General features: G+C 38.3%; 3 protein-coding genes across 3 annotated transcripts; 2 read left to right on the forward strand and 1 right to left on the reverse strand.

Annotated features, from left to right (window-relative positions):
* The first annotated feature begins 3,034 nt into the window (after positions 1-3,034).
* On the forward strand, positions 3,035-5,364 carry LOC103932387 (pentatricopeptide repeat-containing protein At2g21090-like). The gene has a single exon (XM_009341971.3). It carries the CDS (start codon positions 3,346-3,348, stop codon positions 5,179-5,181), a length of 1,836 nt encoding a protein of 611 aa, XP_009340246.2. The 5' UTR covers positions 3,035-3,345; the 3' UTR covers positions 5,182-5,364.
* Positions 5,365-6,912: 1,548 nt separating this feature from the next.
* On the forward strand, positions 6,913-8,332 carry LOC103932386 (PI-PLC X-box domain-containing protein DDB_G0293730-like). The gene has a single exon (XM_009341970.2). The coding sequence runs from the start codon at positions 7,055-7,057 to the stop codon at positions 8,009-8,011; it is 957 nt and encodes a 318-aa protein (XP_009340245.2). The 5' UTR covers positions 6,913-7,054; the 3' UTR covers positions 8,012-8,332.
* A 637-nt stretch (positions 8,333-8,969) lies between these two features.
* On the reverse strand, positions 8,970-12,916 carry LOC103932395 (RNA N6-adenosine-methyltransferase mettl16). Its single transcript, XM_009341978.3, has 8 exons — positions 12,655-12,916; positions 11,830-12,035; positions 11,293-11,725; positions 10,985-11,192; positions 10,274-10,381; positions 10,035-10,184; positions 9,878-9,947; positions 8,970-9,304 (listed from the first exon to the last, which is right to left on the reverse strand). Exons 1-8 carry the CDS (start codon positions 12,903-12,905, stop codon positions 9,237-9,239), a joined length of 1,494 nt encoding a protein of 497 aa, XP_009340253.2. The 5' UTR covers positions 12,906-12,916; the 3' UTR covers positions 8,970-9,236.
* Between the last annotated feature and the right edge of the window lie 957 nt (positions 12,917-13,873).

Here is a 13,873-nt window from a genome sequence, read left to right on the forward strand (position 1 = left end):
TTGGGGAATCCCCTTTTACAAAACCAAACCTCTTCATACCCAATATGTTCACATTCCCAATAACCATTACAATTACTTTGATTACATTGATGCATGGACTAACATCTTTCTCCATCAAACAGAAGATTTTAGTCATTCATGGTTCATTAATTTTGACAAGAGTTTCAGATTGAATTTTCTTGCATGGTTCTCAAAGTGGTGGTTAATCCATGACCCAACAGCCAGTCTCGTACTAAAAGAACTTATGCAAGTCATTTCCGCCAATTTCCAACAGAAATTTGACAGAAGCCGATTCAACTATAGAATTACACTTCTCCCAATATTCATGGCCAATTACAAAGTCCCATGGATTATGAAGTCGAAACAGGTGAAGTCTACATAATCAGATCAGTCAAGTAGTGGGATAAATTCAACCATAAAAAACCCATCAATTAGGTCATCACCGAACTTCCCATTACTCCACCTCCAATCATTCTAGCACAACCAGCATATCCATCACTGCCAGTCATCCTAAAACAATCATTATCAAACATTAGTCCATCCACATCCCTCAAAGAAACAGTCAAGTCTTCCAAATCATCGGGCTCAAAAAAGAATAAAGCCACTCAGCTCAAAGATTTAGCACAACAATTACTTGCAGAAGCAGCGATGCTACACACTGAAGAAGAAGAAGTTTCAGACTCCAAATCTTGACATGCATCCTCACAACAACCAACCAAGTCAACGAGTCAAAAAACACAGTTAGCTAAGTGGGTCGATTACCAGAATTCCCAGGACCCATTTGCATAAAGTTATGTGAAAACTTCAGTCATCTTGTCAAGTTACCATGTGAACACTAGGACAATTACCATGTGAAAATTCAGTCATCTTTCCAAAGTCACCATGTGAAGCGTTCAAACAATATTCGCACCAATAATTTCGACAAAGCATGGAATTATTCAGTCAGCCAGCATGTTCCCATCAATGATTTTGACAAAGTTTGGAGTCATTCAATCATCTTTCGAAAGTCACCATGTGAAGCGTTTAGACAATATTCGCACCAATAATTCCGACAAAGCATGGAATTATTTAGTCAGCTGACATGTCCCCATCAATGATTCTGACAAAGTTTGGAGTCATTCAATTATCCACATTCTACAGTGAAAACATCAATTATTCCAACAAATTTTATTGTTCATCAATAGTGAAAGCAAGTCATCATTCATCAATAGTAAAAGCAAGTCATCCAAGACATTTTTCCAAGTCTATAAGAAGGGAACTCTGGAGGAAGAAAGTCTCAAGTTTGAAATTTCCATAATTTCTCAGAAAAACTTTCTTTGAGTTCACACTGAACCCAAAGAAATCAAAATTGTAAACACTTTTAATTTTCAAATGTCAAGGATGCCTGCGTGCACCAATATCCTTTTCATCAGTCATTTTCTTAGTTGCTGACTCAATTGTCAGTAAATCAATTGTAAGTTCCAGTGTAAGTTATATATATATATATATGGAGATACTGGAGAAAATTGAAATCTAAATATATCAATATCTAAATCCACAGTTTATATCATATGTACGATTTTAGTAGTTAGCAACGAAGAGCTGATCGATCTAGTTCTCTGACTACCATGATGAATACTGCCAAGAGGTTATCCCTTATTTGGGTAAATTTTGCCCTCCTCAAGACCTTAAACCAATCCATTACTTCCTTGGTCATGAGATCATATAAAGGTGTTTTCATTTCACAAGTCAAGTATATGAATACGGATTGTTGAAAGTAGCTTGCATTTTTGGAACTAAAGTATGTTTTATACCTGCGGGATTCTAAAACTCTTAGAGAGATTATTTAGTTTATTCGACATTTTATAAGTTAACAATAAGTGCACTGCCATACCACAACTGGACAACTCCATATTTTTCATTTGCAGTCAATCAAGCCTGTTAACATATGAACATGCCTCAGGAATGTCATTTAGGAACTAAAAAAACAAATTCTATATAATATTTCAAAGGGATTATGGATCATGATAATTGGTTTCACAAAGCAACTTCTGGGATTCAAGCTTTCTCCAATGCTTACTGGATTAAGCGTCCCATTGACAGAAGAACCACAAGTGAATTTTGTGTGGTTTCTAGTGCCAAATCTTATGTTCTTGTATGCTAAAAAGCAAGAGTTTATATCTTCCAGATGTGGTTCTTTTCTATCAACTCCTTATGATTTATGGTAGAACTATCAGTTTGCCATAAGATTAGCATCTAATTCTAACATTCATGCTCATATGAAGCATTTACATGTTAGGTTGTAAGTTTATATAATGAGTCAATGGCATGGTAAGGGTAGGTGTAAGTTTTGAGTCGTCATTCACGACCCATACATGTTGCATTATGAAAGTCAAAATCAGTACACAGCGTGAACTTCTAATAACAGAGAGTTAGGAGTCATTTGTTAAGTTGTACTAATTGGACTAAATACAAGTAGTCAAATGTATGTTCTAATATGTTTTGTGTTTTACATATAATAGCGCTATTGAATTAAATTGTCAGTTGTTAGAGGGCACGAAGATCGGTAGAAATCAAATCTGTACCAGAATGTATTGACATGCTTTTTAAGCTTTTATTTAAAATATTATTAAAACAATAGTAATCAATTCTAAGAACTCCTTTTACATTTTATAGATTTATGAGCTCATAGAGATTTTGTTATCCTAGAAGCAAGATAGGGAGTGTGAACGTACATTAAATTTTCTAAATTCTTCCCATCTTTTGGCTAGGAGCTTATTTAAAATGCCCATTAGAGATGTTTTAAGGCCAACATTTGCAAATGTAATTCCCGTAGACTTGATTTCTATCCTTAGTCTTTTACCAATCATTATCTTAAAACTACTCTAACTTACCCGGATGAAATGGTTGTGTTAGGGAAAATTTGAAATAGGTCCAATTTTATAGACCACCTTTTGAAATAAGTCCAATTTTTAGTGACTTTTGACTTTTGAAATAGGTCCAATTTTTAGTTACTTTGGACCTATTTCAAAAAACCCCGTTGTGTTATCTGGCCGGCTTAATTCACGTTTGCTTGATTTTTTTCATTAAAAAAAAAAGAAAAAAAGAAAAAAGGAGCAATTGGGTCACCGGGTAAGGCCGAACCGGGTTAACACGGGATGGATCAAAAATCAATGGTCGGATCGATGTCCAGAGGCCCATTGTCAGTTGTCACTGTCCATTCAATCATCACCGCTATCCACTATCGGCAATGCTCGCCGGAGCTGAACCCTCAAGACCCACCGATCCAACAACTGCCGCCGCCGCCGCCACAAACCCACCATAGATGAAGACTTCAATCCAAACCTCTCATGGTATCACTCTGAAATGCCCTCTTTCTCTTCCTCCTCTCTCCCTCCTCTGACCAAGCCTAAACGCCTCGCCGCCACCAAGCCTCCCTGCGTCGTCCAGTCTCTCCTCAAGCTCTGTTCTCAGGGAAATCTCTCGCAAGCCCTCTCCTCTCTCGACCTTCTAGTCCAAAAGGGTATCCGCTTACCCGCCAAGACTCTCGCTTTCCTCTTGGAACAGTGCGGCGCCGCCAGGTCCCTCCGAGAAGGCAAATGGGTTCACATCCATATGAAACTCACTGGATTCAAGCACCCCACTACGTTTTTAGCCAACCATTTGGTAAATATGTACTTTAAGTGTGCCGATGATGTAGAAGCCGGCAGGGTGTTTGATAAAATGGCTGTGAGGAATTTGTACTCTTGGAACAATATGCTTTCTGGTTATGCTAAGATGAGGAAGTTGAGCGAGGCCAGGAGTTTGTTTGATAAAATGCCGGAGAAGGACGTCGTGTCGTGGAACACCATGGTCATTGGTTATGCCCAGAGTGGAGTTTGTGATGAGGCTTTGAGGTTTTATAGAGAGTTGAGAAGGTTGTCAATTGGTTTCAATGAGTTTAGTTTTGCGGGTGTTTTGACTGCTTGTGTGAAGTTGAAGGAATTGGGGCTTACTAAGCAAGTTCATGCGCAGGTTTTGGTTGCCGGGTTTTTGTCAAATGTTGTGCTTTCTAGTTCGGTTGTTGATGCTTATGCAAAATGCGGGGAGATGAGAGATGCGAGGAAAGTATTCGATAGCATGCCTGTGAAGGATGTTCTTGTTTGGACAACACTGGTTTCGGGGTATGCAAAATTTGGTGATATGGAATCAGCTAGTGAATTGTTCAATCGGATGCCCGAGAAGAACCCTGTATCGTGGACAGCTGTGATTTCTGGCTATGCTAGAAATGGTTTGGGGCATGAAGCCCTTGCATTTTTTACAGAGATGATGTTCTATCAAGTTAGGCCTGATCAGTTTACGTATAGTAGTTGCCTTTGTGCTTGTGCTAGTATAGCTTCACTTAAGCATGGTAAACAAGTACACGCGTCTTTAATACGAAGTAATTTTAGACCCAACACAATTGTTGTGAGCTCTCTTATCGACATGTATTCAAAATGTGGGGATTTAGGGGCAGGAAGGCGAGTTTTTGAGCTCATGGGTGATAAGCAAGATACTGTATTATGGAACACGTTGATATCTGCCTTAGCACAGCATGGTAACGGTACAGAGGCAATGCAGACGTTTGAGGACATGGTCAGATCAGGAATGAAGCCGGATAGGACCACCTTTGTGGTCATTCTCAATGCATGTAGTCATTCTGGTCTAGTGCAGGAAGGGCTTACTTTTTTCGAGTCCATGACTAGTGATCATGGCATTGTTCCTGATGTAGAACATTATGCATGCGTAGTTGATCTCTTGGGTCGAGCTGGACGTTTTGACGAGTTAATCAACCAGCTCAAGAATATGCCAGGTAATGGTGGGGATCAAGTTTGGAATGCATTACTTGGTGTTAGTAGAATTCATGGAAACACAGAGCTGGGAAGAAAAGTGGCTGAGCACCTTATTGAGATGGAGCCTCAATCTTCTGGTGCCTATGTATTACTTTCAAGTATATATGCCGAACATGGGAAATGGGAGTTGGTAGAGAAGGTGAGACAGCTTATGGATGAGAGACAAGTGAGGAAAGAGCGAGCCCTTAGTTGGATAGAAGTTGAAAATAGAGTGAATGCTTTCACTGTATCGGATCGGTTGCATCCTTTGAAAGAAGAAATATACTCAGTTTTGGAACATTTAGCTGGCCAGATGGAAGAAGATGTTTCAGTACCTAATTCCTTGAGGTAAAAGTTTGTTGATTTGTTACTTTGCGGGGTTTTAATAGGGAGAACTGGTGATAGAACATATCCATTCAATTTTTGTAGTTCATAGCATTTTTGTAAGCTACTGTTTTCAGATTCTTTAGATTTGAATCTCAAAAAATGATATACATGCCAGATTTGTGCAATAAAATCTAAATTTCTGATCGCATGGAAGGTATTATGTTTAGTTTTTGCATCATTCACTTCTTTTTATTCATAAAGGACTACCATACTTGAACTTGCATAGTATGCTTATTTCTCATTCCGATCACAAGAAGTGAACATGGGTGGAAACTATTAGGTTGGATTGATGCTGCTAAAACTGTGCCAGCTCATGTTTTGCTAAACCCCTCAAGAAAGTCTCATAATCTCTTTAAACATTTGCTCATTGCTTCTGAACCGTTTCTATTTCGATCGAGACTGCAAGTGATCCTTATCCTGAATACGAACTTACTCTATTGAGTTCAGATCTGAACGGGAACGACATTCAATTTTTCACATGGCAGGCCCCATGAAACTTCATGGTTTTAGCTTGTCAATTTTGTTGCTTGTCTAATTTAGGAATGTGGTTGCGGACCACTGAAATTGAATTGTTCAGATGACCTTCCAGTTCATTCATGTCTTCTCTCTGACTAAAACGTTTTCCATATGTAGTGAAAACCGTCTGATCGGATGATGCTTAATGATGATTACTGATTAGATGACAAGTAAACATTGTTTTTAACCTTCAAACCAGTGTTAGAGTTCACATTCAACAGATGTAGTGATTATCCATGTCAATTTCAGTGGTGTTAGCAATTGTTGCAATTTCCTTCAATTATTTGGCATTTGGTGCTCTGACTTGATCAGGTGGGTATCCTTCTAGGCCATAGTTTATGGTTAATCCAGACAGTTCTTAAACTTACAGAGATGTCCTAATGTTACTATTCAACTCGATACCTGTCACGTGTACCAAGGGTTTTTTTAGTTAAAATGATCTTTGAAATTGATATAAATTCTTATTTTGATCTCTAATATTTAAAATCGATAAAAGTGTTTCTCAAATTGTTTATCGTCAATCATTTTAGTTATTCTATGAAAAATCTCCGTTAAGTTAAGGGGTTAGTTATCAAATCAATCCCTTCCTTTGAACTGATGGTTTCTTCAATTTAACGGAAATTTTTAATGATCAAAATGATTGACGGTCGACAATCTCATGAATTAAAGTATGAAGTTATGAGTAATTTTTATATATACACGTCGCAAAATCGAGTGGCATAGTAATGTTTTACCGTGGTTAAGGGTGATGAGCAAAAACATTCTAGAAATGTTTTAGGTACTACAGTTCTTGTTAACAGATAAACAAAAGATATCAAACCTAACAGGAGCGAAAGGCTCATACAGCTTAGGACAACCATACAATTGTACCAACCAATTAAAACAGACACATCGATCATGACTCTCCACCAATAATTCAATCAAACCAGCGACCCACCAAGATAAAGATAATTACATTTCGCCCTCTTCTTAATCAAACCTTGAAGATATATTTTATAAATATTTATGCACGAAAACAAAGAAAACAATTTCCACAAACCTTTTTCTCACTGTTTTTTTTTTTAATTTTCGAATTGAATAAATAAATAAATAAAAAAAGAACAAAAAATAAACAGCTGTACTGAAAAGAAAAAAAAAATAAAAATAAAAGACGAAAATCATTTAATATAAACAATAATCTTTTTTTTTCCGCATCAATTGGTCCTGCAACAATAAAGTCTTTTCTGCACAACTTCCTCCATTTACAACCAAAGGGTAGAAGCAAAAGAGTTTTCTTCTTCTCTTCTTCTTCTTCTTCTTCTTCTTCAATTTTCATATTGGAGATGGGTTCCCATGTCTCGAAGCAGGTAGAACGTCGGAAGGCGATCGCGGTGGAAAAACACACACTCTGTGATCTTCACCAGAGCTGTGGTGAAGAGTTTCCATCATGTGCCTACAAGCCTTCGGACAGAAAAAACTGGATGGCTGGGATCAACCCTGAGAAACTTCACATAAACAAGATTGTATGGCCTGGAACTCATGACTCTGCAACCAACAAGATTGGATTTCCATGCATCACTAGGCCTTTTGCTCAGTGTCAAAATCTGTCCATCTACCAGCAGCTCGAGATAGGCGCCAGAGTTGTCGATATTCGAATCCAGGAGGACCGAAAAGTCTGCCACGGAGTCCTCCTCACTTACAACATTGATGTTGTGATCAGCGACGTCAAGAAGTTTTTGTCCGAAACGCAGTATGAGATCATAATACTCGAAATCCGAACTGAATTCGGACACGAAGATCCTCCTGAGTTTGATAAGTACTTGGTTGATCAGCTCGGCGAGTTTTTAATCCCCCAGGATGATCATGTTTTCGACAAGACTATTTCGGAACTGCTGCCGAAGAGAGTGATATGCGTGTGGAAGCCGAGGAAGTCACCTCAGCCAAAGGCAGGGAGTCCTCTGTGGAATGCAGGGCATTTGAAGGACAACTGGATCGACACGGACTTGCCATCCACGAAATTCGAGAGCAACCTGAAACATTTGAGTAATCAGCCGCCGGTTTCATCAAGGAAGTTCTTTTACAGGGTGGAGAACACGGTCACGCCCAAGGCTGATAACCCGGTTTTGTGTGTCAAGCCTGTGACCAGACGGATTCATGGATATGCGAGGCTGTTTATAACTCAGTGCTTCTCTAGAGGTATTGCGGATAGGTTGCAGATCTTTTCTACAGATTTTATAGACGAGGATTTCGTGGACGCTTGCGTTGCGGTTACATATGCAAGAGTTGAAGGGAAAGCATGAAGCTTCCATGTCTGTGCAGTCTTGTTCTTGCTTTCTTGTTGATAAATCTTCCATCCCACAGTAACTCAGTCCCTTTTACTTTGTTAATATTTTCTACATCCATAGAGTTTGGGTTGTTATTCTTAAGGGATAGCGGGAATATCAAGGTGGCGGAGTTCCAAATGTATCATGCGTCGTTCTGCTGTTAGTTTGATTATCTGCAGGTTTATTTGTGTTTGTAATGTAAAATATGAAGGGTGTAAAGTAGATGTAGTGATCGCAGAGTCTTGCTGGAGAAGAAACCTTTTCTGTGAATAAAAGTTGATATGTCTCTGCAGTAAAGCTACATATTCTAATGAATTTAATCAGCTGCAACATGCAAGTTTGAGCATGCCACGGAGTCCAAAGACAGCATAAAGATCTTCAAATAAGAATTTCGAGTTCATGACTAGCTCAGGCCTGAATTTTGAATGGCTAAAAAAGCTTTCAGATAATCATTCATTTGAAAAATCGACGACATGAATCAAGGCCAAATTTCTCCGTCTGACATGTATCATAATTAACCGAGGTAAATAAATGTATGAGAAAAACTTCCTGCCCAGTAGCTCGTCGTTATTTCCGACCATCCAACTTTTGAACTAGTAGTAAATCCTCCTTCCAAATTATAAGAAGCTCCGAATCCCCTCTTCCACGATGATAAATTAAAACAAAAAAATGCGGGTCTCTCTTTTCCCTGATGTGGGATTCACTCTCAACATGACTACAACATATCAGATTTGATATACCAAAGAGACGACATTGATGGGTAATGATGCAGCTTTCCTTTTCATTGGCATCATGAGCAACACTTGGTTGCCAAGAAGAAAACTTTTATCACTTTTCTAAAAGAAAGAAAGTAATGTCTGCCACGTTAATTTATTCATGTTAGGAGTATGGCATACAATACAACACAAAGTGAAGTGAAGAGCAGCACAAGATGTGTTCAAGTCAGTACAATCAATTACGAGTGCAATATACACACCGTTGCAGGTATGTTTTACGAGTTTGGGGGCATACAAAAGAAATGGGAAAACTACAAGGGGATGAGAAAAATGGACCGGAGATTACAAGGGAAAAAGCAGGGCAAGCAAAAACAAAAATATTTGCTGCTCAATATCTTCTAGTTAAGAACTAACCACTTCAGATATGACTGTATATCCAATGCTGCCATGTTGCTGGAATCAGACAAGGAAAGCTTTACCATGGTCTACTTCCTTCTACAAAATTTCTGTTTCAGATCTTCCTCAAGTCGTTGGAATATTGGTGAGAATGCTCCTGCAATTAAAATAGAACCATATCTTATACATTTTACATCCAAAACATTTGGAGAGAGGTCTTGCAAGTTAAATATGTTGGATGTAATGATTATTCTTTCTTTGGGAAAGTAAACAAAAGATACGAACGTTGTTTTGCTGGCCAAATGGTGAAAAAAAAAAAAAACATTTGGATTACTTATGCTGTGATCATCACTATCATTCTTAATGAGAGTGTTTAGCATATTTTTTTTTTGAGCTGCCTCCAATTTGAAAATATACAACTTTAAAAATTTAGTGACATCCAACCGATTATAACGGAAACTAAAGTGGATGAGAACAAGTAACATATGAAAAAGTTATGGCGATAATTCATAACAGTATGAATGCAAGGCAACAAGGCAGTTGAGACATTTGTAGGTCAATCATTTTGGCGATCCAAATCATTCACACACACAAGGAAATATAGATTGCACTAATGTTGGCGACAGCTCAAAGCTAGTAAAAAAAATGTAAAAGCATCACCCGAGTGTAGTACAAATGTTTATATTAATAAAATTTATAAACAAAATTTAAGAAATAGGTGGGTGAAAACCTGAAAGTTGACAAGCTCTCTGCTGTAGTGAGCCTTTCACCAGAAGTGTGCCAGGGTTTTGCTGAAAGACCTATAAGAAAGAAAACTTTGTAAAAGTCAAGCACAAATTCTAAAGACAAAGCCACCACATACAAGCCAAGTAATGACATCATCGTACCGAAACACGAAAACCTAGATTATTTGAAGGCAAGTTCAAACAGCTTGAGCTTGTGCATGCCTCTTGCTTATCTTCACAACTGATAACTCTATCACAATCTTGTGGCCCACCCTTCAAGATTGCATCTGAGTGATCTTTTGTCATGGTGATCTGTTAAAAGTTAGATAGTGCTGCTTGTAAGTACACACCAATATCACTTGATAAATAAACCGAAAAAACAAATTAACAGATGAGCATACATCGAGCGTAAATGAGGATGTGTTCAAGTTACATGATGCACCACCACAGCTGAAAAAGGATTTGGTTGATTCCAATACATGTATAGCACCAAATTTTCGGTCGAGGCCCTGCAAAGCAGACAAGACAATGACAAAATGCAAGAGATAATGGAAATTATGAGACGAAACTATGTAAGTCAGTCTTCTCAGTCCTCATAGATGCTTAGTGTATTCCTAAATAAGCACGCATTTGCTTATTATAGAAACAAATGATATATGCTAGTGCAAACTGTGGCATAAAAAATGGAAGGAATTTTAAAATCTTTTCAGCTCACTGCTCCTGGAATTGCAACTTTAGGGAAGCCGTAATGTTGTACTAGTTATTGCAGGGAAGGACTAAGAAGTATTCATCTTTCAAAAATTTGAATTGTTCGTAAAAAACTCAAGAATATCAATCTTGGAGGTCTCCAATTGACATTAGAATAATGGCATAATTGCCACCAACCTTTATACCAAAATTGTTCCTAGTCTTTTCTAAAAGCAGGTTTGTCATTCAAACAATCAAATGGATGGGTATTTGTAAGGTGGGTCATTGGGTTTAAGGGAATCCTTGACCTTTTGTTGAAAACTCACAACTTCTGATTTGCAACGTTCAGAATATCAGGTAGGTACATTTTTTATATTGGGAAAAATAGAGATCGTTGAAACAATAAAAAAGAAAGACAAACAAACCTCAAGCATGAAAGAGAGGTTGTTCTTCACAGCCACATGAGATGATACTAACTGCTTGGCAGGAGGCAAAAAGGACCAGGCCAGCCCCCATCGCGAAGTTTGGCCTTGGACAAATTCAGTTGTCTTTACCATGGTGACTCCAACTTCCCAAAGCTTTGATGTTAGGATTTTGACATTCAGTTTCCTACCAACCATTGATGTGTACCACCTGCAAGTCAATGTTGAGACATAAGAGCTAAGTTTCTGAGAAGATTACCCTGAGACAGAAGAGATTTGGAAAGAACATAATGGGTAATAAAGAACATTACCGAAAAGTATGCTTCAATGTGACGCTATCTTCAATAATGCGAGTGATGAAAGCCTTTTCTCCACCAGGACAAACCATCTCGGTTGGGGTCCCACCACATGCAGTTTTTGGATTTAGTCCTGCTTCCTCCATGGTCTCAAAAAATGGAGGGTTACACATGCAGAAGTCAAACTCCTCACCATCCTTAACCACACCAAGGAGAATAGCTGGCCCGTGATATGTGGATGAAGAGGAGGGCAAAGGCACTGCTTCCCTTTCCATATTCTCGGTCAATTCTATTTTGCTTTCAGTACTATCCAACATCCCATTTGGCGATCCTTCCAGTGGAAGGGTCTCTTTAACACTTTCAACCTTTCTAATTTCAATAAGTTCCGCGATATGTGGATTATCTCTAATATTTTTTTCTGCCCACTCTAGTGCTACATCACTCACATCTGCAACCAAGGTCAGTGAAAATGAAGCGTTGTTAAGTTGTAAAGTATTGATGTATTCAAAAAACCAAGTATGAAAATGCTAACTAAAACAACTAATAAACAACCTGACCCAACAAAGCTCCAACCGAGAAGAGAAGCACCAAGAAGCGGATATATGCAGTTTGCTCCAGTTCCAATATCAAAGCCCCTAACTTTATCACCATTGCTTGTAGTCTTCACAATGATGTCAGATGAGAGAAGATCTTCAATCCAATGAATGTAATTCGATCTATTGGGCACAGTGGGGCACAGCTGCCCATCTGGAATCCACCTGGGAAATCAAATTCAAATTGAACGTCCTATATTATGAACCCCCATGAAAATGCTTCTTCATTAACTGAATAGACTTCGGGAATCAAGGATTCAACTGGGTTTACACACCGTAACAAAAAGGCGAGACTTGAGAGGGAACTATACAATGAGTTAGGAGTTATAATAAGCTGGGACTCGAAGATATAAAAGCTAAAGCCGCAAGAGCTTTATCACATTACTAAGCTAAGTATAATTGTGTCCTCAATGTAACATTAAACCTACGATTTTATCTGCGTAACGAAGATGGTACCAAGATTAGGAACCTTTTTAATTTGATCATCCAAGTAAACCGAACAGGCTGCAACGTTTCATACTTGCATGCCTACTGGGATCCTAGTAAAACTTTTGAAGCCAATTAAGGTGGCATGGTTATAAATTCAGTGACAGAATCAGAAGTTTTCGACACAGCCGCTACACAAAACAAGTAGAACCAAAGAATATTCAGCCAAAACAAGAAACTGGGTAACCTCAAAAATCGAAAAAGATACAAACTTTCAAGTCAAAACCCCTCGATTCCAAGTTCTAAAAGCTGCCCAATTAAGCAAATGCAATGCAGAGTTGGATGAGAAAAAAATTACCAGATGAGGCGGTGGTCGTGGAGGAGGAGGACCCGAGTGAGTTCCCGGGTGGCGTTGAAGTCGGTCCAGTCAATTCTGGGCCGACCATCTCGGGAGAAGAAGACGAAGGGCTCGAAAGAGGGGTACAAAGAAGCCAAGTGAGCGAAGTCGGGTGGGTTCTCGGAGTATTTGTTTCTCAGGTGGGTCGCTGGTCGCTCCTCCTTTCTCTTCCTCTTCTTATTTTTGTTCATCGACATTTGAGAGTGAATCATGCTCCAGTGATTTTGCGTTCTGATACTTGTGGGTTAGCCAGCTGAAATTTGGGCTTACCCATCACCCACATTTTTGATTGCGACTTCGAAGGCCCATGAGCTGAACTACATTTTCTTGCTCCATTTTCAGGACGAAGAAAAAATCCATTGCTAAAACATAAGAATCAAATTGTGTAGAAACTAACCACCACGGAATACTTCAGTGATTAAGAACGAATGTAAGCATATATTTCACACGATATGTTTTGAGTTTAATTTCTACTGTTGGTGAATCACACGATGGTGGTTAAGGAGAAGTTGAAATGCCTATGTAAGTCTTCCCGGCTTCCGAAATAATGGATTATCGTTACGAAGTCACTAACTAGTTCCTTTTTAAGAAAAAAAAAATTGTACAGAAACTATCAAACCCTTCAAGAAACTCTCATAGTTTGGAAAATTGTTTTGATATACAATCTCATTACCAATAAACAAGACTACAAATATCAATGAAAAGCACCGAATATCTTGTCCAAATAGGGGACATGCCTTTATATTATTACACAGGGTAATTAGTCACAATAAAGATGTTTTGGCATTTGGGTGCACTTTTGATCACACTTTCTAAAATTGCTCTTTTAATCAAATTTGCTTGTGAGAAATGCATATTATTCTTCGTTAATTAGAAAAAGAACAAAAACACATCGTCGTTCTAACGACACTCTCCCTTTTCGACGTTGAACCCCCTCTAAGACAACACCACAACGACACTCTCCCTTTTTGCAGCGTTCGTCCCCTTTCTAAAAAATTGCACGCAAGTTTTTACAATATAAAGGACGCTATGGACTTTTCAAAGGCATAATTGACGAATCATCATCAATTTTTAGAAAGTGTGATCAAAATTGCAACTAAATGTCAAAATATGTATATTATGGCTAATTGCTCTATTATATATTCACTTTGCCTTTATATTGTTTGTACTAGCTAGACAA

Source organism: the organism of the source record quoted next, unplaced genomic scaffold (genome assembly GCF_019419815.1).
Source record: "Pyrus x bretschneideri cultivar Hongxiangsu unplaced genomic scaffold, Pyrus_bretschneideri_v1 Contig10, whole genome shotgun sequence".
NCBI classification, from domain to species: domain Eukaryota; kingdom Viridiplantae; phylum Streptophyta; class Magnoliopsida; order Rosales; family Rosaceae; genus Pyrus; species Pyrus x bretschneideri.

Bases quoted from the DNA above. Each gene is read 5' to 3' on its own strand.
- LOC103932387 (XM_009341971.3), top strand. From the start codon at position 3,346: ATGCCCTCTTTCTCTTCCTCCTCTCTCCCTCCTCTGACCAAGCCTAAA.
- LOC103932386 (XM_009341970.2), top strand. From the start codon at position 7,055: ATGGGTTCCCATGTCTCGAAGCAGGTAGAACGTCGGAAGGCGATCGCG.
- LOC103932395 (XM_009341978.3), bottom strand. From the start codon at position 12,905: ATGATTCACTCTCAAATGTCGATGAACAAAAATAAGAAGAGGAAGAGA. The intron at 12,036-12,654 runs GTAATTTTTTTC...TTGATTTCCCAG, and splicing joins CACGACCACCGCCTCATCTG to GTGGATTCCAGATGGGCAGC. The intron at 10,382-10,984 runs GTTTGTTTGTCT...TCTGCTTTGCAG, and splicing joins ACCTCTCTTTCATGCTTGAG to GGCCTCGACCGAAAATTTGG.